A 25734-nucleotide genomic window follows, 5' to 3' on the forward strand; every position below is an offset into this window, starting at 1 on the left:
GAGAGGGGCAAAAGAGGGGGTGCAAAAGAGATGGGGGAGGGGGCAATAGAGATGGGTGGGAGGGGGGGGGGAATCTTGAGGTGAAAACTCTCGCCAATCGCCAAGACGATATTCAACCATTCATCACCTTACTTTCATACCTGGAGAACAGTGAGACAGTGCAAGTTACAAGTGCAGTTTCATTGAAGAGATAATGTTGAAAGCAACACAGTCTTTTAAAAGAGAGTAAAATGATGTAAACCACAATAGTTTAACATTCCAGGAGTAATTTTCAACACAAATAAGCTTTTTGTACAGTACAGTGTCAATGATTTGAGGTGAATGGGACTGGAAACACCTAGAACTATTGAAAACTCAAGACTACTGAAATTTATGTACGAGAAAGAAATAAAACAATGTTGAAAAGAACACGGTATATCATTTCAACTGTTTTTGCATTAATGGTGTGCGATGTAGACTGCATTTGCTTCTAGTTTTATGTCCAGTCTACCTGCAGTCTCATTTCATAATTGATATGACGTCATTTTTGCATGATTTAGTTTTCAAAACAGAGCTGCTTCACAACATTTCCCGTAACACCAAACTCTGTATATTACTGAAAAAATTGCAGAGATGACAGTGTGCAAGAATACATAATGAATGCATATAGCACCTGTTAAATATTCCTGACCACATCCTGCTAACAGATGAATCAGTGTGTAGTAGTTAGTAACATCAGGGACATAGAATGTTCAAATCAAACTGCTGACAAAAAGCTTGAAATTTAGAAATGTTATACCATGCAATTATTTTGTTAATCACAGCAGGTATGTTATTACCATTGTATTGAACCATTGTGATTTGAATGTACAGGATGCTAGAAAACTATTTACATCATTTCCTAGTTTGTGTTTCACATGTTGACTGATTAAGTACTTTTAATGTAGGTATTGGCTTGAAAATGTTTGATTAATAATATCTGGTCACCTATTAGCGGATGTTAATATGGGGTGGACCTCAACAGCTCGAACCCTGCTGGGGATACTTTCAATGAAGTGCCTGATTGTCGTATATGAATGGTAGGCCATTCTTCCTTAAGAACCAAATCCAGAGAAAGTAGTGAAGCCGCATGCTGGGGTCTGGAGTGAAGTTGACATTCTAACTTGTTCCATAGGCGTTCCACTGTGTTCAGGTCATGACTCTGGGTGGGCTGTCCACAAACCATTGTCACATATATGCTGCTTTACAACAGGATGCATTGCCATTCTGCTACAATCAGTCACTGTCTCTGAACTGTTCCTCTAATGCACATAGTACACAAAGCTGTAAAATGTGTTCATATCCTTCTGCACTTAGTGTTTTCTTGGGCGCAGTAGGAGAACCATGCCCTAAGTATTAAAAACACCCCCCTGCTATTACACCACCTCCTCTGTACTTCACTGTTTGCATTACACGTGGCGGCAGGTAATGTTTTCCAGGTATTCTCCAAACCGAAACCCTACCATAGGATTTCCACAGGTTATAGTGTGATTCATAACTCTACATCACGCAATTCACCTCATCCATTGCCCAGTGGCATCGCTCTTTACAGCAGCTCAAATGTGCTTAGCGTTCACTACAGAAATGTATGGCTTATGAGAAGCAACTCAATCATGGTGTTCTATTCTTTTTAATTCATTATGCACAGTCATCGTGCTAGCTGGACTGATGGTAGCACTCACAAGTGATTCCTTCTGATGATTACATGCTATTTTTTTAAATGTCTGCCAGTCTCCATCCACTGGTACATGAGGTCATCATGGTCTTGGTTTAAGTATGGTTGTTCCTTCGATTTCCTTTTCACACAATGTCCCTGATGGATTTGTTATTCAGCTGACATCCAATGAGCAGTCCACATTCTAAGTCCCTGAGCTGAGACTGTTATTGCTTCTCTACTGACACAACAATATTCCCTGCTCCTTTTATAAAGGCGATCTGCCTGTTGTGACACCTAGTGGTGAAACCCACATTACACAGAGATGTCCAAATATTTCTGATCAGATACTAAACATTCAAAGCTAGTCACCGTTAACTTGAATGTGACCACAACTAAGGTAGAAAATTAAAGATGTAATAAGATATGTATTAAGTATTAGGAGAGACTTGCTTATACCACTGCATCAAACTTGCCCATATATATTTCATAAAGAAGTCAATATGATACTATATGATAAAACAAAAACCCCTTTGAAACAAAAAAGAGGGAAGATTAAGGTGTGAAATTGGGGTCATCAGAAGCAGACTGTAATGTTACAACAGCCAGGGAAGGAAATTGGTAATGTTCTTTGCAAAGGAACCATTGCAGTATCTGATATAAGTAAACTATGTAAATGTGAATATGGGTGGCCAGGAATAGATTTTAACACATGCAAGCCTTGTTCTTTAACCACATAATAGAATTTTACACAAGGAATGTAAGAAACGTACCTGAGATGAAAAAATGATTCTACTGATGAGGCCCTTGTATACTAAATAACATCAGACTCACTCGATGGTTAGTGAGATAGCACCCTTGTGGTTACATATATATGGAAAATGTAATGGCACCACAACAAAAATTTTATAATTCTGGTAAATATCAAACAATAAAGTTACCATAAAGTTTAAAATCCTTAACTGGGAAATAAACCAACATCAATGATGATATGCCCTCATCCTGTGTACCATTGTCATTAAATCTGCGATATAACCTAGGACTAAAGTGAGCTTCCGGGTGTTTAGCTGCATAGTGTTTCCATTACTGCACAATATTTCAATGACCGACCTGGCCATCTTCTTCAGGTGCCATGAGTTTTGCTATTATGTGTATTCAATGCCTGGACTCCAACCAGACTGTGAGGTATTGTTGGTCTCATGCTGCTATTTATAGCAGAGTTCGATTCCCAATGACCACTGTGCCCTTTGATGCTCTTTTGTTTTGCAGATCATGCACTGATACTCCATAAACAAAAATTCCCCCCATGTTTCCCAACTCTGGTGGATGTGACGGTCAGCAAAATTTTAATGAACTGAGTGCCGGACCCCAAGTGAGGACACAGTGGACATTGGGAATTGAACTCAGCTATAAACAGCAGCACGAGACCAATAACTGCTCACAGACTGATTGGAGTCCAGTCCAGTGAGTGAAGATAATAGCAAAATTCACAGCACCTGAAGAAGATGGCCAGATCAGTTGTCAAAATATTGAAAATGGGGGGGGGGGGGAACAACAACAACAACAACAACAACAACAACAACTTGGCTGAACACTCAGAAGCTCACTATTAATCACTCACACTGAGAAAACCTGAGAGGAGAGAAACCATTTCACATAATCTAAGATTAATGAGTATAATGTAGTTATTTAAAACTCAATGTCTTTTTATTAGTTTCCTAATACTAAATGCAGTGAATCTCCTCCACCTCCTGGACTTAACAAAACAGAAACTGAGGTCAATTGCATCACATTTAGCTATATTCATTATTGAATCAGACATATTCTTCACACTGAAACTTGCAACATTAATCACTGTAAGAAATTCAATGCCAAGTAACTATGATAAACTATATAGACTGGTCATATGGCAGAAAGTGCACATCACAAGCAGATGGCTCATTGACTTCACAAAGTGGTTTTTGAGGTATTTACATTATTGTTTTTATATGAGAGAGAAATCATGTCACTACTATCAAGCAGATCATCAAACAAGTCCAATCATTATTTAACATTTTTCTTTTATTTATAATTTTTCATTTTAATATTCTCTTGTATGTTAGAGTACAATTCATTGTGGCCCACATGCTGGGTAGGACTGTCACTTCAGCAAAGGTTGTTTGTTCTTGTGGAAAGTGATCTGCTATGCACTACTACGCACCCATTCTTGATAGCCAATAGGGAGTGTGGGAGAGAAATACCTTGTTAACTACTAGCCGCCACAAGGAGCTTCTGTTCCACGCTGGTTTCTCTCTCTCTCTCTCTCTCTCTCTTGCCCTGACTTTCAGCTAGCAATGTGATTCCTTTCCTACTCTCTTTTATTTTTCTCCTGACACTGAAATTAAAATCATCTTATGACCACCATGACTGGCTAATGACTTCACACACAACCTTGGGTGAGGCCATTTGCATTCTGAACAAGCTACAAAGCCTCTTTTTTGTTCATAAAAATTTACGCCAAATAATGCTGTAACTTTTCCTCCTATAAATTAGTGCCCACACAGATGATTTTTGTCTGTTTCCCACTATGGCAGTCTTGAGTATTCCCATGACACTGTGATTATTCATTACTGAATTGCTTTTAGTAGAGCCAATCAGTTTCATTATCAGCCTTCACAAATAAAATACCCTTTTTGGACACAAATTCCGGCAGAGCACAAGTTGTTAGCATTTCCCCCAAAGGATGCCCTCACAATGCTTATCCTGACCAGGCCCCTCTGCACTTGCATGAACTTCTGTAGTAGTGGGATACTGGAACCTTAAATCTGCTCACCAGAAATGTTCTTGATAACCTCCCAAATGCATGTAAGAAGAGGCACTTACTGAGCTGAAATTATTCACAGAGGAGTAAGTGTTGACACATGTTAAGATAATTTTGGGACATAAGAAGTACTAATTCCATGTGGAACAGTGGTGGCCAGTGTACAACAGAAAAAGTACACGTTGATCAGTTTCAGATGGAAGAAATATAGTCTCAGAAAAAAACTGAGGCCACATCATTGTGTTAGAAGACACAAAAAGCAATCCATAATGACAGAAGCTGAGGTAATTAATTAAAACTTGTGCCAAGGCTGGGACTTGAACCCAGGTCTCCTGCTTACCAGGCAGATATGCTATCCACTACACCACCCTGGCATTGTGCCTAACATAGCTGAACATACTATCCTAGTCCAATGCCCTTCCTAACACAAACTCTGATTCATGCCACAGCCCATCTTGATTTTACTGTCTTAAATCATCAGTATTGGTGAAGAAAATGTAATTCCAGTCCATGATGAATCAGAATACGTTGCCAAACACTGAAGCACTTGCAATCACATTGCCCACCAAAAATAAAATGTGAGAGAAATTAATGCATTTGTAGGGACAGAACAGTAACCCTTTGTAGCCATTGTTGGAGAAATCTGCATGGTTATTTGAAGAAAGGCAATATTTATCTGCCATGGACTTGACACAGCACAAAATGCTGACTGAGGATGCACAACTGAAACCTCAGAGGCCTTACCGAATCCCCCCCACATGTGTAGCATACAACAGCAGTTAGATGCAGGAATAATTCAGTTTTCCTGTAGCTTGTGGGCATCAGCACTGTCATGGTGTCTAAAAAGAGTATCAATGGAGAAAAATCTTATTGCCTGCACTGATACACAAATGGGAAATTGAGTTAGGACACCTGACACTTATGCATTGCCCTGTGTCAAAGAAATGCTCTACCACTTGGGTAACTGCAAGTATTTTACTACGTTAGATATGAGGTCACATTACTATCAGATACCCATAGCCCATTAGCCCATCTGAAGAGACCCAACATGATATTTGTCATGCCTTCCACGCTGTATGAATACCTTAGAACAGTTTCCACACTAAAAACTGCACCTGCTACTTCTTAGTGGTTTAGAGCCTTGCCACTGAACCCTACTATTTATATGTTGTACCTTGATGACATCAGTGTCTTGTCTTGGTCAGTCGAGGAACATGTAGAATGGCTATGGAGAATACTGTCATGTTTCACAATGTGGAAACCTGAGCTTAAAACTAAAGGAACATCACTCCTTTGCAATGTGAAGTGCAATGCCTCGACCACATTATAAGCTCCATTATATGTTCTGCAGGTGTTAAACCTGATCTACATCTCTCAAAAGCCATTGGTAACAGACCTACACTGAGGAGGGGACCTTTAATCGTTTGTAGGTCTTGCAAATCACTATTACATATTTGTGCAACATCACTTTAATTAAATTATTGAAAAAAGAACTACCTTTCTATTGGATCACTTAATATGACATGGACAAGCAAAAAATTAGAGGTGTTTTGACAAAATTTCTTACCTGGCCTTGCGAAAAACTGTTCATTGTGTCATGTGATTATATTGTAAGACATGAAACCTATTGGTTATGCTTGATAAAGCAGAAACTGAGAACAGTACTATTGAGGAGGACCTGCTACCTATGGTATAAAGCGTACTTTGAGTGCTACCTTTACGATAATCATTTCACGGTAGTCACTGACTAGTACAGCTTATAAATTTACTACTAAGGCTAATAAATTTAAAAGACCCAAGTAGCTGACTGACATGACATAAGTGTGGTAAACAACTTCAAACTGTCGATGGGCTATTACAAAAGCCCATGTGTTGCAAGAGGACACTGTGCTTGAAGCTGAACTGGAAGAGGTACAGGAAAAAGAGGAGGAATGCTAACAAGTTGCGCCTTGCTGGAATTTGTGTCCAAAGAAAATATTATAAATTGTAAAAGCCCACAATGAAACTAATTGGTTACACCATAAGTGCTTCAGTGATGAATAATCATGAAGTATCATGATAGTATTCAAGCTGTCCAAAATGAGGAGCAGATAACAATCACGTGAGTGAACACTAAATATTGGTGGAAAAGTTGACAGGATGACACTGAAGGTTATATCTCCAACTGTATTTCTTGTGCACACCACACACAACATACTAAGCCTGAAATTCCACTGCAAATACTACCTGAAACTCCCAGACCATATGAAATAGTAGCTTTAGACATCCTAGAACCATTTTCACAGAGACAGTAACAAAATACATATACATTATCAATCACTGTTCTCTTCTCACATTTCCTATTCTTGGACCCAGTTGCTGACATAACAGAAAAAAAATTGTGGCAAAAGCATTCATTATGCATTTGGTTGTATCTTTTGGAAGTCCTAACAAGATACTAACAGATCCAAGGATAAATCTTCATTACTCAATCACGTTTGTAAACGTTTTAGAATAAAGAACTAGAGGACAATATCTTTTCAACCTAAAGTGAATGGAAGGATTTACCTCGCGTACAGACCCATAACTAAAATGCTTTCCTAGTAAGTCAATAAATCCACATTGATTGGGATGGATATTTGCCATACATTATGTCTGCCTACAACAGTGAAACCCAAGTGTCATCTGAACATACCTCCTACAAGGTTGTGTAAGGTCAGAAAATGAGTTTCCCATTCGAGGTAGAAAATTTACTGGTAGGTGAAGTCAAAGTATTAGCATGGAGACTTAAAACCACATGGAGAAAAGTACAACAGAAATTGCTAAGTAAGTAAACAGGAGCAATAAAGATGTAATTTTGCTAATCTGTTGACAGGGTGACTGGGATCTACTGAGAAATTCTGCATTTAAAACGGAAAAAAACTATGAAATTCTTCCCATCTTACGAGTCACCATACCATATTTTTCGACTCTTATCACCCATGAATGCTGAGTTACAACAATACAATTGCACTGTGACCATACATTTCAAAAGGCTATAGCCATACTGCAGTCATCTGCCATCACCATCAGCTGTCAGTACCTACAAACTTACAAGAGATTAAATGTCAAAAAACAAGTTTCTGCTTCAGGCATTCCATTAATAAGCTTTGTGCTCTCAGCACTCATATGGGCTTTGATCAAGGGATAGAAGCTTTCCTTCAATCCATGTTTTGCTGAAATTATCACACTGCTGTCGGCTCTGCAGCAGACAACCCACACCTGACATCAATTACAACTGCAATGGGATCATTGAGATGGACTGTGCATCAGTGGAAATATATCATCTGCTCGGATGAATCATGTTTCTTGTTACGGCAGATAATTGACTGTGTTCAGATATGCCATCATCCAGGCGAATGACTGCTCGAAACATGGTGCACGACGCACACAGGCTGGTGGGGCCAGTATTATGGTATTGGGGACATTCACCTGGGCTTCTGTGGGATCTTTCGTAGCAATCAAAGGTGCCATGGCAGCTGTGGACTACTTGGACATTATTGTGGACTATCTGGATCGCTTCATGGTTATTGTCTTCACCGATGGCAGTGGCATCTTCCAACAGGATAACTGTTGATGTCAAAATATTAGAATCATGCTAAGGAGCATGACAGAAAACTCATGTTGATGTCTTGATCAACAAATACACCTGATCTGACTTCACCTGATCTGACCCCAATGGTACCCATCTGGGATGTTATTGGGCACCAAGTCCTGGCACACAGTTACATGAAATGTGTGGCCTATGTATAGATATCTAGTGACACATATCTCCAGAAATCCACCAAGAACTCATCAAATCCATGTCATGAAGTATAACTGCTGAATTAAGTTCTAAAGTCCAACCAACACGCTATTAAGCAGTGGTCACAATGTTTTAGCTTACCACTGTGAATTGAGAAAAAGGATAGCTATGGTGAGCAACATTGTCATAATTTTGTAGAGGCCTGGTCTGAGACCCCTACTGTTGCTGGGATAAAAGGGTGTGGTGTGCAGTGGATCAGGCCAGTCAGTATGCTGGGTGCCAATGATACAACATAAGCAGAAAAAGAACTTTTAACATTAAAGTTTACAATCAGTTCTTCTCTGTTGCAGTGCTCAGGACAGCAGCAGTGCATGCACTGTCTCAGAACGTGCTGCTGATGTCTCACTGATTTGGAGCATATCACCCGGCAGGCTGTGCTGACAACCAGCGTAGCTTGTACAGCAGGCATTGGTATCCAGGACAGTGACCACATTATTACCAGAGCACTCTCGTAGACTTTGAATCGGTCTGCTGGGGTAACCTCTCAGCAGCTCTGCACAGTAAGGAGATGGACAACAGCATAGTCTGATGGCATGCCAAACACCATGAGTTTGTCTCAGGAACCTGGACATAGAAGTCTCAAAGTCTTCTCATCAGTTGACAGCGCACAGCAAATGAGTTCAGCAGACCACATGGGTAGCAGTCTTGAAGGCAGAAGTCGTCTTGGCAATTGGTAGCAGAAAATCAGAGAGTTGGCCTCATAGATGGTCTCCTACGACGTAAAGATGTCAAGGCTCAGATGCCTGAGTATTTATTTTTGCTCATCAAAGGGAATTACGTTATGCCTAGCCAGTGATGACTGATTATGGCCTACTTTTCCAGGCTCATCAGTAGTCTTCACCGCCCCTCTATCTCGCAAGAATGGTTTTCAGGACTTCAGTTTGTTGCCTTTCCACCAGATCAGCAGGCCGATTGGTGTTCTTGTAAAACTTTTATTCTCTGTTGGAAAATCATGCTGTACTGTTAGAAAAAAACATTGTCTTCTCCTCATTCAGGTCATGTTGCTAAGTTATACTTCTGGCTTCTCACTCGCATGAGGTAAGGCAATATCTTACAGGTTTGTTCTGCTGTTCACATTGTTTGCTTTGTACCTTTTTGTCATTTTCACTGTGACACAGGGCACTGGACTGTTTTGCTTTGGCTTGGTGCTGGTTGGAGAGGACTTTGAGAAAATTTTACATCTGGTCATAACACATTTCTGCTGTGTGACAATTTTCAAAATACATATGGGGTGAAACCCAGCATAAAATAAATATTTGACTTTGCATGTGATTTACATATCACTGTCCAATCTACTTCTGAGCACAATAGTAATATTGTAATGATTACTGAATAACCAGGGATGTCTGATTAATGTAGGGTAGATTCTTTGCTAGTGTGAGCAAGGGACCTATTCCCTTCTTATCTGTATTTCTACAATCAACAATAAAAGCACTATTACAGTTATCTCAACCACTCACACTAACAAGGTAAACTGGAGGCACATTGCAGAAATTTTGCAGAGGAAAGATGTCAGTTTGTGCTAAGGAGGAAATACTTTCAACTATATCACTGTTCAACACCTCCAGGTCTCCCAGTCAATAGTGACACAGTTATTTCTCTACTATAAATAATAAATTGATGAATACTGATAAGACTGATTCTTAAATAAATGATATTTTCTTTGAAAGAACAAATATTCTCAAAACATTGAACTGGCTGTGGCATCAGAGCTTAGTATGAAAAAACTTTGAATTCTTTCAGAATTTTTTCAAAACCAAACATCATATACCAAATTATTTACAACTAAAAAAGTTTTATTGAAAAGGGACTTAATTTGCCAGTTTTGTTGAATTAATCCTTTTGATAACAGAAATGCATTTCAAAATTACATTGACAGTTATTCATCATAGGAGAGGTTTGAAATTATACTTCAAAATTTGTTGAGAGTCTCTAAGTGCTCTCATTATGAAACATTGGAAGAGTATCAACTGGTAATTTGCACTCCATTTCAATCCAAATCCACTTTTTCAAGCATGTAAATATTTATGACGTCATATCTCCTGAACCATGTCATACAATGATAAAATTTTGCAGGTACATTCAGTAATATATGTGAATACTGTCAGCAAAGCAAGCTGTGAATAGAGTTAGTAGTAAAGAAGTAACAAATTAAAACTTCATGTCCAATGTTGCTGTTTTACTGTGTGAACAGAGGAAGTGCACAAAGCAATAAACTTTTTTCTGTTTATCATTTTGTGGGGGGTGGCAGCATGAACAAGTTTTGAACTTGTTTGGAATTATGTGTAAAGTCTGTTGAAAGGCACTAAGTGCTATCTGTTGGAAGTTGCCAAGTGCTCTCAGTCTCAAATACTGGATGAATAAATTCCAGGCTTTAGCATATTGTGAGTAACATTGCCTCAAAATGAAGACAAAGTTTCTATCTGTAATATTTCACTATTGTGTTAAACTTGTAACATAAGATTATAATTCTCAATCAGTACATTATGACAGCATTTAAAATTTTTAAATGCAGTCATTAATTGTGTGAAACATTGAAAATTAAATTTTTGTTGTCCCAGGGCTCATGACCTAGGATACCCAAGCAGCACAGTCAAATTGGCGAGAAGGTCACGGATGGCAGAGACCAAAGGATGGTGGAAAGACACCAGGCAATAGCCTGAAGGCCACTCAATGAGTCAATACATAACAAAACTCTGATGAGGGCACAAAGGGCCCTTTAAATGGCATCAGTTGTGCAGTAAATACCTCACATGTGGCAGATAAGAGATGGTGTTCCATGCCAACAGAAGACATGTGAAGGCATATACCATGTGATCGGTGTAAAAAACAATAGCATCCAGGAATTCCCACAAAATTGGGTGGAACAAAGAAATGGAACACCTTTAGAGCATGGAGGGTTTCAAACCCTGGGAGAGATCCATCTGAATCTGGGGCCAGGAATTAACCATGGGGAACAGGACAATGACGGAAGATAGAAATTGTGGTGAAGAGAAGTGAAGCAGAGCCCAGGTAATAGACTTACCTGAGGGTGGGCAATGAGCAGGTAATGTCCCAGACCCCCAAAAAGAACAGAATAGAAGGGCTGAGCCACTAAAGAGCAGATAGTCATCTCATAAGAAACCAGGAGCTGGGACCACCGAATCAAAAGGGGGAAGATCTCAGTGTCAACCAGCAGACTATCGACAGGGCTCATCCAAAAGTTACCAGTGACCAAACAGATAACACTATGGTGGACCAAGACCAAGAGGAGCAGTGAGGAAGGGGTAGCTTAGCCATAAACTTGATAACCACAGTTCAGACAGGACAGAACTAAGGTCCAATAAATGTAGAGATGAATAAAATGATCTGTGCCCCAAGAGATGTGGGCAAGGAAGTGTAGGATATTGAGTTTACGGGAAAGCCCAATCTTCAGGAGCTGGATATGAGGTAACCAAGTAAGTCTGCTGTAAAAAGGAGGACCCAAAAAACGGAACCAAGAAACCATAGTTAGCAGCTGGGTGTCATGGTAGAGCTCTGGATTGAGGTGGACCAGAATATGGTGACAGAAATGCATCACCTGCAATTTAAGGGAAGAGAACTGGAAGCAGTGAGAGAGTCCATGTGGAAGCAGTAACGTAATATGGTGATAGAATTGCACTGCATGCGATTTGCGGGAAGAGAAATGAAAACTGTGTGAGAGAGTCCATGTGGAAGCACACCGGGTGGAATCTTGAAGCTGTCACTGTGCAGAGGCCTCTGAGTGGGAACTTGCCCAGATACAGAAATCATCCACATACAGAGCAGGTGTGACCAACAGTCCGACAGAGGCCATAAGTCCTTTAATAGCAATGAGACATAGAAGGACACTTAGTATGGAACCCTGTGGAATGCCATTCTCCTGGGTCTGAGGAGAGTTAAGAATGGTGGCAACCCAGACTCGGAACGAGTGATGTGAAAGGAAATGGTGGATAAAAATCAGGATGGTGCCCTGAAGACCCTCCTTGAGGAGTGTAAAAAAGATGTATTGCGCGTCTTACAAAGATCGAAGAAAACTGTGACAACATGGTAGTGCTGAGAATAGGCCTGCTGAACTGCAGCTTTCAACTGAAGCAGATAATCGATCGGAGATTGCCCCTCCCCGAAAGCTGCACTGGTAAGGAAATAAAAGGTCCCAAGATTCATGGACCAAGCAACAGAGCCAATGAGTCACCATCCATTCAAGTAAGTTGCAGGGAATGTTGGTCAGCCTGATTGGCTGGTAACTACCAAGGGATGACAGATGCTTATCTGGCTTAAGGACAGGAACCACAATACTGTCCCTTCATTGAGAGGTGAAAACATCTTGGAGCCAGACATGGCTAAACACCTACACGTGATATGACCTGTGTGGAGGACTGAGGTGTTGAAGCAAATGGTTATGGACGGAATTGGGCCAGGGGCTGAATTGTGGGAAAAGGAGAGGGCCAAAAGGACTTCCCATTCAGTAAACAGTTCATTGTAGGATTATACATGACATGGAGCAAAACATAAGTGTGAAGCTTTGGCCTACTGTTCTGGAGGAAGGTGGCCAGGTAAGAGTCTGGCGCACAAGCCATCGCAAATTGTGTCACAAGGTGTTCCACAAGGACCAACGGATCCATACAAAGGCCACCAGGGTGGGCAAGGACCGGGCTGGAAGACGGCCTTTGGCAACCTTGGAGGATGTAGAGCGTAGCCCACACATGTGACATAGGGACAGCAGAACCAACGGAGGAGAAAAGAGTTCCCAACACACCCATTTACTCTGTTTGATTAAGTAATAGGCTTTGGCATGAAGATGTAGACCAGCAGAGGATGGGTGCACCTCTGGGGGCACCAGAGGCGCCATGTCCCGGAACTTATGTTTCTTCTTCTCATTTGTAAGTTGAGGAGAGCAGGGCCTGGAGAGAGAGTAGGCTTCAGTGAGATCTGGAATGGAGAAAGAGCAGGCAACCTTATGGCACATGGACTGTGGGTCCCGCAGCCGATTTGTGGCAGCAGACCTCTGATCTGGGAGATGCCAAGGGAAGGGTTCCTGAGAGGCGGTCCCGTTACCAGCAGATACCAAAGAAGGAAACACTTCTCTGGCTGGGTAGGTGGTGTGGCACCCAGAGGGGAGGACAAGGAAATCACAGGGGAGGGAAAAGAAGGGGAGGGGCAGGGGGGGTGGGGGGCAGAGCAGCTGCCGGTAAAACGGGATAAGGATGAGAGAGCAGGAGGAAAGGACATAACAGAGACAAAGTTAGATGTTATAGACACAGGGTGAAGACAGTCATATTTCTGATATATTCTGAGTGTAGGATAAATGATCAAGGGACTTATACTTCTGTACCATCCTTTCCTTCTTATAAACTGGGCAGTCCGACAAGTGTGGGGAGTGATACTCAATTAATGTACATGAATGGAACACAGGAGCTCCCCTCATGGAGCCAGCATCCACATACATGGCATAGAAGGTCTGTTGTACAGTGGGAAGACATGCCAGAAATGCAAACACCAAAAACATCTCATGGACGGCGAAATGTATGGCTTCACATCACACCAACAAAACCATAATCTTGACCTCCTCTGGGAGGGTATCGCCCTCAAATGCCAGAATAAATATGCCAGTATCAACGTGATTGTCCTTACAGCCTTTCTGGAAACGTCGAACAAAATGAATGCCCCACTGTTCCTGATTGGCCTGGAGTTCCTCATCAGTTTGAAGGAAGAGGTGTCTATGAAAAAGGACATCCTGAACCATATTCAAAGGCAGGTGAGGAGTAATGGACACCAAGATGTTGCCAAGATGGTCACAAGCACAAAGGGTTGCAGACTGGGAGGCAGAAAAAGTTTCGATCAACAGTGAACCTGACTGCCTCTTACTCAGACAGTCCACTTCGCCAAATAGTTTCTATGAAATATGAATAATAACAGCTTGGTGGTGGTGTGCCCTCGTCAGTTGCGGTGAGGCCAGGTAGCCGAGAATAGGTTTACCCCAAGCTGGTGAGTCTGGCCCTGTTACCTGGAGGTAATCTGGGAAGGGAAGGCCACTGAGTCAGAAGAAGCAGCATTAAAAGATCCATTCCCAACTAAAATAGACAGCTGAAGAAGAATGGAGCTTAATATGTTTAATATACCACTTGCTCTGATCAGGGACTCTTCCTACGGGTGCCACCCAGCCATAGCAAGGGCGCCTGGCATGACTGCCATTGCTAGGAGTTCTGTCAGGGGCTCAATCAAGAGGGTACATGATGACCCCACCACACGGACTGGCTACCATGTTGTCTATATACACTCCTGGAAATTGAAATAAGAACACCGTGAATTCATTGTCCCAGGAAGGGGAAACTTTATTGACACATTCCTGGGGTCAGATACATCACATGATCACACTGACAGAACCACAGGCACATAGACACAGGCAACAGAGCATGCACAATGTCGGCACTAGTACAGTGTATATCCACCTTTCGCAGCAATGCAGGCTGCTATTCTCCCATGGAGACGATCGTAGAGATGCTGGATGTAGTCCTGTGGAACGGCTTGCCATGCCATTTCCACCTGGCGCCTCAGTTGGACCAGCGTTCGTGCCGGACGTGCAGACCGCGTGAGACGACGCTTCATCCAGTCCCAAACATGCTCAATGGGGGACAGATCCGGAGATCTTGCTGGCCAGGGTAGTTGACTTACACCTTCTAGAGCACGTTGGGTGGCACGGGATACATGCGGACGTGCACTGTCCTGTTGGAACAGCAAGTTCCCTTGCCGGTCTAGGAATGGTAGAACGATGGGTTCGATGACGGTTTGGATGTACCGTGCACTATTCAGTGTCCCCTCGACGATCACCAGTGGTGTACGGCCAGTGTAGGAGATCGCTCCCCACACCATGATGCCGGGTGTTGGCCCTGTGTGCCTCGGTCGTATGCAGTCCTGATTGTGGCGCTCACCTGCACGGCGCCAAACACGCATACGACCATCATTGGCACCAAGGCAGAAGCGACTCTCATCGCTGAAGACGACACGTCTCCATTCGTCCCTCCATTCACGCCTGTCGCGACACCACTGGAGGCGGGCTGCACGATGTTGGGGCGTGAGCGGAAGACGGCCTAACGGTGTGCGGGACCGTAGCCCAGCTTCATGGAGACGGTTGCGAATGGTCCTCGCCGATACCCCAGGAGCAACAGTGTCCCTAATTTGCTGGGAAGTGGCGGTGCGGTCCCCTACGGCACTGCGTAGGATCCTACGGTCTTGGCGTGCATCCGTGCGTCGCTGCGGTCCGGTCCCAGGTCGACGGGCACGTGCACCTTCCGCCGACCACTGGCGACAACATCGATGTACTGTGGAGACCTCACGCCCCACGTGTTGAGCAATTCGGCGGTACGTCCACTCGGCCTCCCGCATGCCCACTATACGCCCTCGCTCAAAGTCCGTCAGCTGCACATACGGTTCACGTCCACGCTGTCGCGGCATGCTACCAGTGTTAAAGACTGCGATGGAGCTCCGTATGCCACGGCAAACTGGCTGACACTGACGGCGGCGGTGCACAAATGCTGCGCAGCTAGCGCCATTCGACGGCCAACACCGCGGTTCCTGGTGTGTCCGCTGTGCCGTGCGTGTGATCATTGCTTGTACAGCCCTCTCGCAGTGTCCGGAGCAAGTATGGTGGGTCTGACACACCGGTATCAATGTGTTCTTTTTTCCATTTCCAGGAGTGTAGCATGAAAAGAACAACAGCATCAAGTAAAAGATGGAAGAGACGGTAAAGCACAGACAGAAGATGTGTTCTTCCACAGTTGGCTCACACTACAGAGACTAAATTTAGGATTGGTCGACCCCACAGGGATAAAAATGCAGGAAAGGAAAAAGAGAGAGAGAGAGAGAGAGAGAGAGAGAGAGGGGGGGGGGGGGGGGGAATAAAATCTTATGGGATAGCAGAACCAGGAGCATAGCCAGACCGACATAAGCAGGGACACAAAGAGATGGAAAGGAGAGGGCAGAATGGAAGGAGCTGGGATAGGGAGGGATGGGCACAGGAAAGAGAATTCAGCCTAGGAAAGAAAGGAAAGAAAAAAGGGCTGAAATAGCTTCAGGCCGTGTGTGTGCCATATACGAACTCACAAAAGAGCCATAATTCTCCTGGGAGGTGTATACAATTTATGTTTAAAAATATATATAATGAGAAAGAGCATATATGGGAGAAACAATTTGTATAATGGTTCAAACGCTATCATAGTTAAAACTCAGTGCAGTAGAGAAAACAAGATCTCACATTTTTACAGCAGAGCACTTTCTTTCTCACTACTGGTTTTAACAGAAAACTTGTACATTGTTGTTTAAACAAATATATAGTGTGTGTGTCCCCACCCCCCCACCCCCAAACTGTGGACCTCACCATTGGTGGGGAGCTTGCTTGACTCAGCGACACAGATAACCATACCGTAGGTGCAATGACAACGGAGAGATGTCTATTGAGAGGCCAGACACACATGTGGTTCCTGAAGAGGGGCAGCAGCCTTTTTAGTAGTTGCTGGGGCAATAGTCTGAATGATTGACTGATCTGGGCTTGTAACATCAACTAAAACGGCCTCACCGTGCTGGTACTGCGAACAGTTGAAAGCAAGGGGAAACAACAGCTATAATTTTTCCCGAGAGCATGCAGCTGTACTGTATAGTTAAATGATGATGGCGTCCTCTTGGGTAAAATATTCCGGAGGTAAAATAGTCCCTCATTTGGATCTCCAGGCGGCAGGGACTACTCACGAGGACATCATTATCGGGAGAAACAAAACTGGCATTCTATGGATCGGAGCATGGAATGTCACATCCCTCAATCAGACAGGTAGATTAGAAAAACTGAAAAGAGAAATGGATAGGTTAAAGTTAGATATAGTGGGAATGAGTGAAGGTCGGTAGCAGGAGGAACAAGACTTTTCATCAGGTGAATACAGGGTTATAAATACAAAATCAAATATGGGTAATGCAGGAGGAGGTTTAATAATGAATAAAAAATAGGAACACAGATAAGCTACTATGAACAGCATAATGAATGCATTACTGTAGCCAAGATAGACACGAAGTCCATGCCTATCACAGTAGTACAAGTTTATAGGCCAACTAGTTCCTCAGATGATGAAGAGATTGAAGAAATGTACAAGATGATAAAAGAAATTATTCAGATAGTTAAGGAAGATGGAAATTTAATAGTCATGGGGGACTGGATATTCGATAATAGGAAAAGGAAAATAAAGAACAGTAGGTGAATATGGACTTGGGGTAAGGAATGAAAGAGGAAGCTGCCTGGTAGAATTTTTCACAGAGCACAACTTAATCACAGCCAACACTTGGTTTAAGAATCATGAAAGAAGGTTGTATATGTGGAAAAGGCCTGGAGACACTGAAAGGTTTCAGATAGAATATGTAATGGTAAGACAGAGATTTGGGAACCATGTTTCAAATTGTAAGACATTTACAGGGGCAGATGTGGACTCTGACCACAATTTATTGGTTATGAATTGTAGATTAAAACTGAAGAAATTGCGAAAAGGTAGAAATTTCAGGAGATGGGACCAGGATAAACTGAAAGAACCAGTGGTTATAGGGGTTTTCAGAGAGAGCATTAGGGAACGACTGACAAGAACAGGGAAAAGAAATACAATAGAAGCAGAATGGGTAGCTTTTAAAGACGAAACAGTGAAGGCAGCAGAGGATCAAATAGGTAAAAAGATGAGGGCTAGTAGAAATCCTTGGGTAAAAGAAGAGATATTGAATATTATTGACAAAAGGAGAAAATATACAAATGGAGTAAATGAAGCAGGTGAAAAGGAATGCAAACATCTCCAAAATGAGACTGAGAGGAAGTGCAAAATGGCTAAGCAGGCATGGCTAGAGGATAAATGTAAGGATGTAGAAGCATATATCAGTACAGGTAAGATAAATACTGCCTACAGGAAAATTAAAAGAGACCTTTGGAGAAAAGAGAGAAACCTGTATGAATATCAAAAGCTCAGATGGAAAACCAACCCTAAGCAAAGAAGGGAAAGCAGAATGGAGGACGTAGTATATACACTCCTGGAAATTGAAATAAGAACACCGTGAATTCATTGTCCCAGGAAGGGGAAACTTTATTGACACATTCCTGGGGTCAGATACATCACATGATCACACTGACAGAACCACAGGCACATAGACACAGGCAACAGAGCATGCACTATGTCGGCACTAGTACAGTGTATATCCACCTTTCGCAGCAATGCAGGCTGCTATTCTCCCATGGAGACGATCGTAGAGATGCTGGATGTAGTCCTGTGGAATGGCTTGCCATGCCATTTCCACCTGGCGCCTCAGTTGGACCAGCGTTCGTGCTGGACGTGCAGACCACGTGAGACGACGCTTCATCCAGTCCCAAACATGCTCAATGGGGGACAGATCCGGAGATCTTGCTGGCCAGGGTAGTTGACTTACACCTTCTAGAGCACGTTGGGTGGCACGGGATACATGCGGACGTGCATTGTCCTGTTGGAACAGCAAGTTCACTTGCCGGTCTAGGAATGGTAGAACGATGGGTTCGATGATGGTTTGGATGTACCGTGCACTATTCAGTGTCCCCTCGACGATCACCAGTGGTGTACGGCCAGTGTAGGAGATCGCTCCCCACACCATGATGCCGGGTGTTGGCCCTGTGTGCCTCGGTCGTATGCAGTCCTGATTGTGGCGCTCACCTGCACGGCGCCAAACACGCATACGACCATCATTGGCACCAAGGCAGAAGCGACTCTCATCGCTGAAGATGACACGTCTCCATTCGTCCCTCCATTCACGCCTGTCGCGACACCACTGGAGGCGGGCTGCACGATGTTGGGGCGTGAGCGGAAGACGGCCTAACGGTGTGCGGGACCGTAGCCCAGCTTCATGGAGACGGTTGCGAATGGTCCTCGCCGATACCCCAGGAGCAACAGTGTCCCTAATTTGCTGGGAAGTGGTGGTGCGGTCCCCTACGGCACTGCGTAGGATCCTACGGTCTTGGCGTGCATCCGTGCGTCGCTGCGGTCCGGTCCCAGGTCGACGGGCACGTGCACCTTCCGCCGACCACTGGCGACAACATCGATGTACTGTGGAGACCTCACGCCCCACGTGTTGAGCAATTCGGCGGTACGTCCACCCGGCCTCCCGCATGCCCACTATATGCCCTCGTATAGTGGGCATGCACATACGGTTCACGTCCACACTGTCGCGGCATGCTACCAGTGTTAAAGACTGCGATGGAGCTCCGTATGCCACGGCAAACTGGCTGACACTGACAGCGGCGGTGCACAAATGCTGCGCAGCTAGCGCCATTCGACGGCCAACACCGCGGTTCCTGGTGTGTCCGCTGTGCCGTGCGTGTGATCATTGCTTGTACAGCCCTCTCGCAGTGTCCGGAGCAAGTATGGTGGGTCTGACACACCGGTGTCAATGTGTTCTTTTTTCCATTTCCAGGAGTGTACATGGTCTACACAAGGGCGATGTACTTGAGGGCAATATTATGGAAATGGAAGAGGACATAGATGAAATGGTAGATATGACACTGCGTGAAGAGTTTGACAGAGCACTGAAAGACCTACGTTGAAACAAGGTACAGGAGCAGACAATATTCCATTAGAACCACTGATAGCCTTGGGAGAGCCAGCCATGACAAAACTTTACCATCCGGTGAGCAAGTTGTATGAGACAGGTGAAATTCCCTCAGACTTCAAGAAAAATACAATTATTCCACTCCCAAATAAAGGAGGTGTTGACAGATGCGAAAATTACTGAACTATCAGTTTAATAAGTCACGGCTGCAAAATACTAACACGAATTCTTCACAGGCGAATGGAAAAACTGGTAGCAGCTGACCTCGGGGAAGATCAGTTTGGATTCCGTAGAAATGTTGGAACACGTGAGGCAATACTGAACTTCGACTTTTCTTAGAAAATAGATTAAGGAGAGGCAGCAAACCTACGTTTCTAGCATTTGTTGACTTAGAGAAAGCATTTGACAATGTTGACTGGAATACTCTCTTTCAAATTCTGAAGGTGGCAGGAGTAAAATACAGGGAGCAAAAGGCTATTTATAATTTGTACAGAAACCAGAAGGCAGTTATAAGAGTCGAGGGGCATGAAAGGGAAGCAGTGGTTGGGAAGGGAGTGAGGCAGGATTGTAGCCTATCCCCGATGTTATTCAATCTGTAAATTGAGCAAGCAGTAAAGGAAACAGAAGAAAAATCTGGAGTATGAATCAAAATCCATGGAGAAGAAATAAAAACTTTGAGGTTTGCCGATGAGACTGTAATATTGTCAGAGACAGCAAAGGACCTGGAGGAGCAGCTGAATGGAATGGACAGTGTCTTGAAAGGAGGATATAAGATGAACACCAACAAAAGCAAAATCAGGATAATGGAATGTAGTCGAATTAAATCAGGTGATGCTGAGGGAATTAGATTAGGAAATGAGACACTTAAAGTAGTAGATGAGTTTTGCTATCCAGGAAACAAAACTTCTGATGATGGTTGAAGTAGAGAGGTTATAAAATGTAGACTGTCTGCGGAATGGAAAGGATTTCCAAAGACGAGAAATTTGTCAACATCGAGTATAGATTTAAGTGGCAGGAAGTTCTTTCTGAAAGTATTTGTATGGAGTGTAGCTATGTATGGAAGAAAAACACAGACAATAAATAGTTTAGACAAAAAGAGAATAGAAGTTTTCTAAATGTGGTGCTGCAGAAGAATGCTGAAGATTAGACTGCTAGATCGCTTAACTAATGAGAAGGTACTGAACAGAATTGGGGAGAAGAGGAATTTATAGCACAACTTGACTAGAATAAAGGATCAGTTGGCAGGACACTTTCTAAGGCATCAAGGGATCACTAATTTAGTATTTGTGGGAAGCATGGAAGGTAAAGATCATAGAGGGAAATTAAGAGAAGAATACTCTAATCAGATTCAGAAGGATGTAGGTTGCAACAGATACTTGGAGTTGAAGAGGCTTGTACAGGATAGAGAATCATGAAGAGCTGCATCAAACCAGTCTCTGGACTAAAGACCACAACAACAACAGGGTATTATATCACCAGCTGCGACACAGTCACGAATATAAAGTCATTCAGGTACTGTCAAATGGTTTTCTATCCCAGTCTTTTATCACAATATAAATTCCTTCGGTGATGACCAGTTTCAGTGAGTAATGACCATATTTAGATATACAATATAAAAAATAATATACACCTAGTGGGCAGTCTATCTTTCAAAACAATACAGCGTTTCAGATCACAATATACTTCATACAAACTGGGAAATGTACAGATAAAATAAGGTAAAGCGTACTTGTTCTACACCATGTCCTAATGTGATAAAGCCGTAATGGCATTGTCAAAACACATAAATACACTCAGCAAAGCATTGTCACATAGAACTAAAATGGGATGTAAAATAGGCCACATCATCCACACAGTCATTTTGCAACTGGTGTTACTGCACAAAACCTACTGAAGTGCAGTAGCTACCAGAAATCTGTTTACCTATATGCTTAATAGATGTCACTACTGTGGGCTTAGATGTATTCTTGATCTACGTAAAAATCATAATCTGATGAAAACAGATTAGGTAAAATACATGTAGCAGACTTTTAAAGTTTGATAACTATTATAGAAACCCATTGTGATAAAATAAAAGATGAGTACAGTTAACCATATAAAACTATTAAAAGAAAGTATATAAAGATAATACAGAGGGGTCCAACAAAATGTATCCACTGTTTAAAAGTCCATAACTTGCAAACTAATTGACAGAGTTGTCTCATTTTTGGTGAAAGTGTAGCTTACAGTCCAACTTAAGATATCACTGTAGGTGTTCGAAATGATCATCATTAACATCCACACACAAACGATGCCGCCGAACTGCAGCACGAACTACTGACTGCAACGTGTTCAGTTGGATATTTGCACATACATGTACGATGGATTCTTGAAGTTCATCCAATGTGCGTAGCTTTTGTCGATAAACGACGTCCTTTAGTGTTCCCCACAGGTAAAAATCCAGAGGAGTTAGGTCTGGGGAACATGGTGGATACTCCACAGCACCTCTACGGCCTATCCATCTTCCTGGTAGATTTTCGTCGAGATACACCCTAAAACAATTTTGGTAGTGGGCTGCGGCACCATCTTGTTGAAAGTAAATTCTTCCATCTCCATACAAATCTCAGATGGCAGGTAAAATGGATGTCTGAAGCTTCTGAAGGTACACCTCACCAGTAACTGTGCTGTCAAAGAAGAATGGCCCAATCAAGGCCCGGTAAGGCAACCCACACCACACATTTATTCCTGGCAAATTATACAGCTTTGTCTACATGGACGTCTGGATTGTCAGAGGCCCAGTAGATGCAATTGTGGTGATTTACTGTACCACTGAGTTTGAACTGTGCCTCATCAGACCACACAATCATCTCTGCAAACTCTTCATCGTTGCGCACCATGTTAGTAAACCAGTCGCAGTACTCCATTCTACGATCTGGGTCGTCCTTGTTCATTGTGTGTAGCAATCGTGGGATGTAGCACTTCCAATTTGCTGTCTTCAAAATTCACCGAACACTTGAGTGACTCACTCCATTTTCACAGGCACACTGTTTCACAGACTTCTGTGGTGAGCGAGTGAATTGTTGTAGCACACGATGGAAGTAAGCTGGACTTGTTACTGTTACGGGTCATTCAGATCATTGTTTGTGTACATCTTTAACACAGCCTTCGGCTTCAAATTTGTCTCGAATACAATGAATCATTAAAAGTGTCAGTGGCTCTGTTTGATACTCATTTCACCACTGCTGTTGAACCTCATTAATGTTTTCGTACTTAAAATTCCACTTCAAACCTGACTTCCTTTCATCGAATGTAAGCCTTGCGCCAGCCATGTTTACTCGAGTTACTAGGTGCAACTAAGAACAAAACACTGACTATATGGCGACTGTCATCTGACAAAACAAAACAGTGCACTACAACGCTTGTGTAGCGATTGTTGGAACTACAAACTATTACACTACCAAAGATGAGACAACTCCGTCAATTAATTTGCCAGTTATGGACTTTTAAACAGTGGATAACATTTTTTGTACCCCTCTGTATAAACATTGTATAAATGTTTTCTGTGGGAGACATATAACGATGTATGGAAAGCCCTCTAGTGGTTAAGTTCTTACGATCGCTGTGCACCTATGTAACATCTTGGCAGCCGAACCAACACAGGGTGCTGATCACTGATCTGTCATTTCTTCAGTGATTTAGTCATATGGACATTTTTTCTTTCATAGGTAATTTATAGGTTGCTATAGACAGTGTATTACATACATTTTCTTTTAATAATTTTATACGGTTAACTGTATTCAACTTTTATTTTATCACAATTGGTTTCTATAATAGTTATCAAAATTTAGAAGTCTGCTACAAATATTTCACCTAATGTGTTTTTTATCAGATTATGGTTCTTATGTAAATGAAGCATACATCTAAGCCCACAATAAAGACAACTATGAAGCATATAGGCAAACAGATTTCTGATATCTATTGCACTTCAGCAGGTTTTGTACAGTAATGCCAGTTGCAAAATGACTGTGTGGATGATGTGGCCTATTTTACATCCTATTTTAGTTCTATGTGACGATGCTTTGTTGAGTGTATTTATATGTTTTGACAATGCCATTACGGCTTCATCACATTACGCCATGGTGTGGAACAGGTACACTTTACCTTGTTTTATCTGTACATTTCCCAGTTTGTATGAGAGTATATTGTGATATGAAATGCTATATTGTTTTGAAAGATAGCCTGCCCACTCAGTGTATATTATTTTTTTTATATTGTAGATCTGAAGATGGTCATTACTGACAAACTAGTCATGATCGAAGGAATTTACATTGTGATCAAAGACTGGAATAAAAATACATTTGAAGGTAGTATATGTCTGTCTGAATGTTTAATAGGGTATCATTCAAAAGTTGAAGTAAATCAGTCAAGAACTTTTTGATATTTTTACTAACAACATTATACATATACCCAAACGTTTATTAGAGTAATGTGTAAAAATCTGAATAAATCAGGCAAGTACTTTTTTGAGATTTTTGTTGGTTGGTTGGTTGGTTTTTGGGGGAAGAGACCAAACAGCGAGGTCATCGGTCTCATCGGATTATGGAAGGAAGTCGGCCGTGCCCTTTCAGAGGAATCATCCCGGCATTTGCCTGGAGCGATTTAGGGAAATCACGGAAAACCTAAATCAGGATGGCCGGACGCGGGATTGAACCGTCGTCCTCCTGAATGCGAGTCCAGTGTGCTAACCACTGCGCCACCTCGCTCGGTGAGATTTTTGTTAACAATGTTTCACCCTTATGTATTCCATATATGCTTATATATTAACATAAATTAAAAATATATAGCCTCTACCATCCACGTGTTGTTTAGAAATTTTAAGTAGATAGGTCAAGAACTTTGTGAGATTTTTGTAACAACTTTTCCCCTTTATGTATTACATATTTATTTATATATTACAAGGGAAGAGCTTCTGGAGATTTTCAGCAAACTAAGATTTACATTTTTATTTATACAGGTGAAAGGTGACCATGTTCTCTCTATTACACCATCCACAGTGGTCTTTTCCATGCTTTCTACAATTTGATGAAATAGCATCAGCATAACAGCAAAACACTTGTGCTATTGAATAACTAGGTAGATTTTTCTTCAACTTCATTTTCAGTGCATTGCTCTATGTTTAGTAGTGCACAAGAAGTGTTCTAACATGGAAGAAGAACTATTGAACTAAACAAAGTGGAAGTCTACAGAAATAAAAACTATGTACAAACTAAACTGTTAGTACTGTAAAGAAGTATGTAAATGACTTACTGTATTACTACCTATGGACATACCATTGTATAGTGCAAATATCCTTGAAATCCCAAACAGTGAGCAAACAGCTATTGCTGCCACCATTATTGGCACTGTGTGATTCAGATAATGTGATGCCTTTTCTGCATCTTCCACAAAGAAGTGAAACCAAAGTTTCTGCAGTGCATCAACAGTTATAGCTCCATTAAGGCAAATAAGTGGATAAACAGGGAACAAAAATCGTTCCTCCTGAAAAAAGAATTGTATTTTGTAAGGGATATGTCATTTTCATTATCAGTTCTATAAGTAAATTACTATAACTACTTCTGTCTATTAGAAAATGTCTTCCTTAACTGATAGTAGTTGTAAAATAATATTAAGGTCTGTCACGAGAAAATACTACTGCACAGTAACTTTTCATAACTAGGGCCACTATGGGAAAGAGTATGGCCAGTTGGATGCATAACAGGGAAGTCTTCCATCATAGTTAACACTACTGTCAATATCATTTAATCATGTCAACATCCAAACATCAGCCTCCAAATGTTTTCTTTACATATCCTCTTTCTGATAGAACCT

General features: G+C 42.1%; 1 protein-coding gene and 1 non-coding gene across 2 annotated transcripts in view; both read right to left on the reverse strand.

Annotated features, from left to right (window-relative positions):
- Positions 1–25734, reverse strand: part of LOC126236619 (alpha-1,2-mannosyltransferase ALG9) — a 155349-nt gene that overhangs the window by 57671 nt on the left and 71944 nt on the right. The window contains exon 9 of the mRNA XM_049946059.1: positions 25197–25404. Within this exon, the coding sequence (XP_049802016.1) occupies positions 25197–25404 (208 nt within the window). The remainder of the gene's footprint in view (positions 1–25196; positions 25405–25734) is intronic.
- Trnat-ggu (transfer RNA threonine (anticodon GGU)) lies at positions 4775–4846 on the reverse strand. The gene has a single exon. It is a non-coding gene; the product is annotated as a tRNA-Thr (tRNA).

This window comes from Schistocerca nitens, chromosome 2 (genome assembly GCF_023898315.1).
Source record: "Schistocerca nitens isolate TAMUIC-IGC-003100 chromosome 2, iqSchNite1.1, whole genome shotgun sequence".
Taxonomy (NCBI): Eukaryota; Metazoa; Arthropoda; class Insecta; order Orthoptera; family Acrididae; genus Schistocerca; species Schistocerca nitens.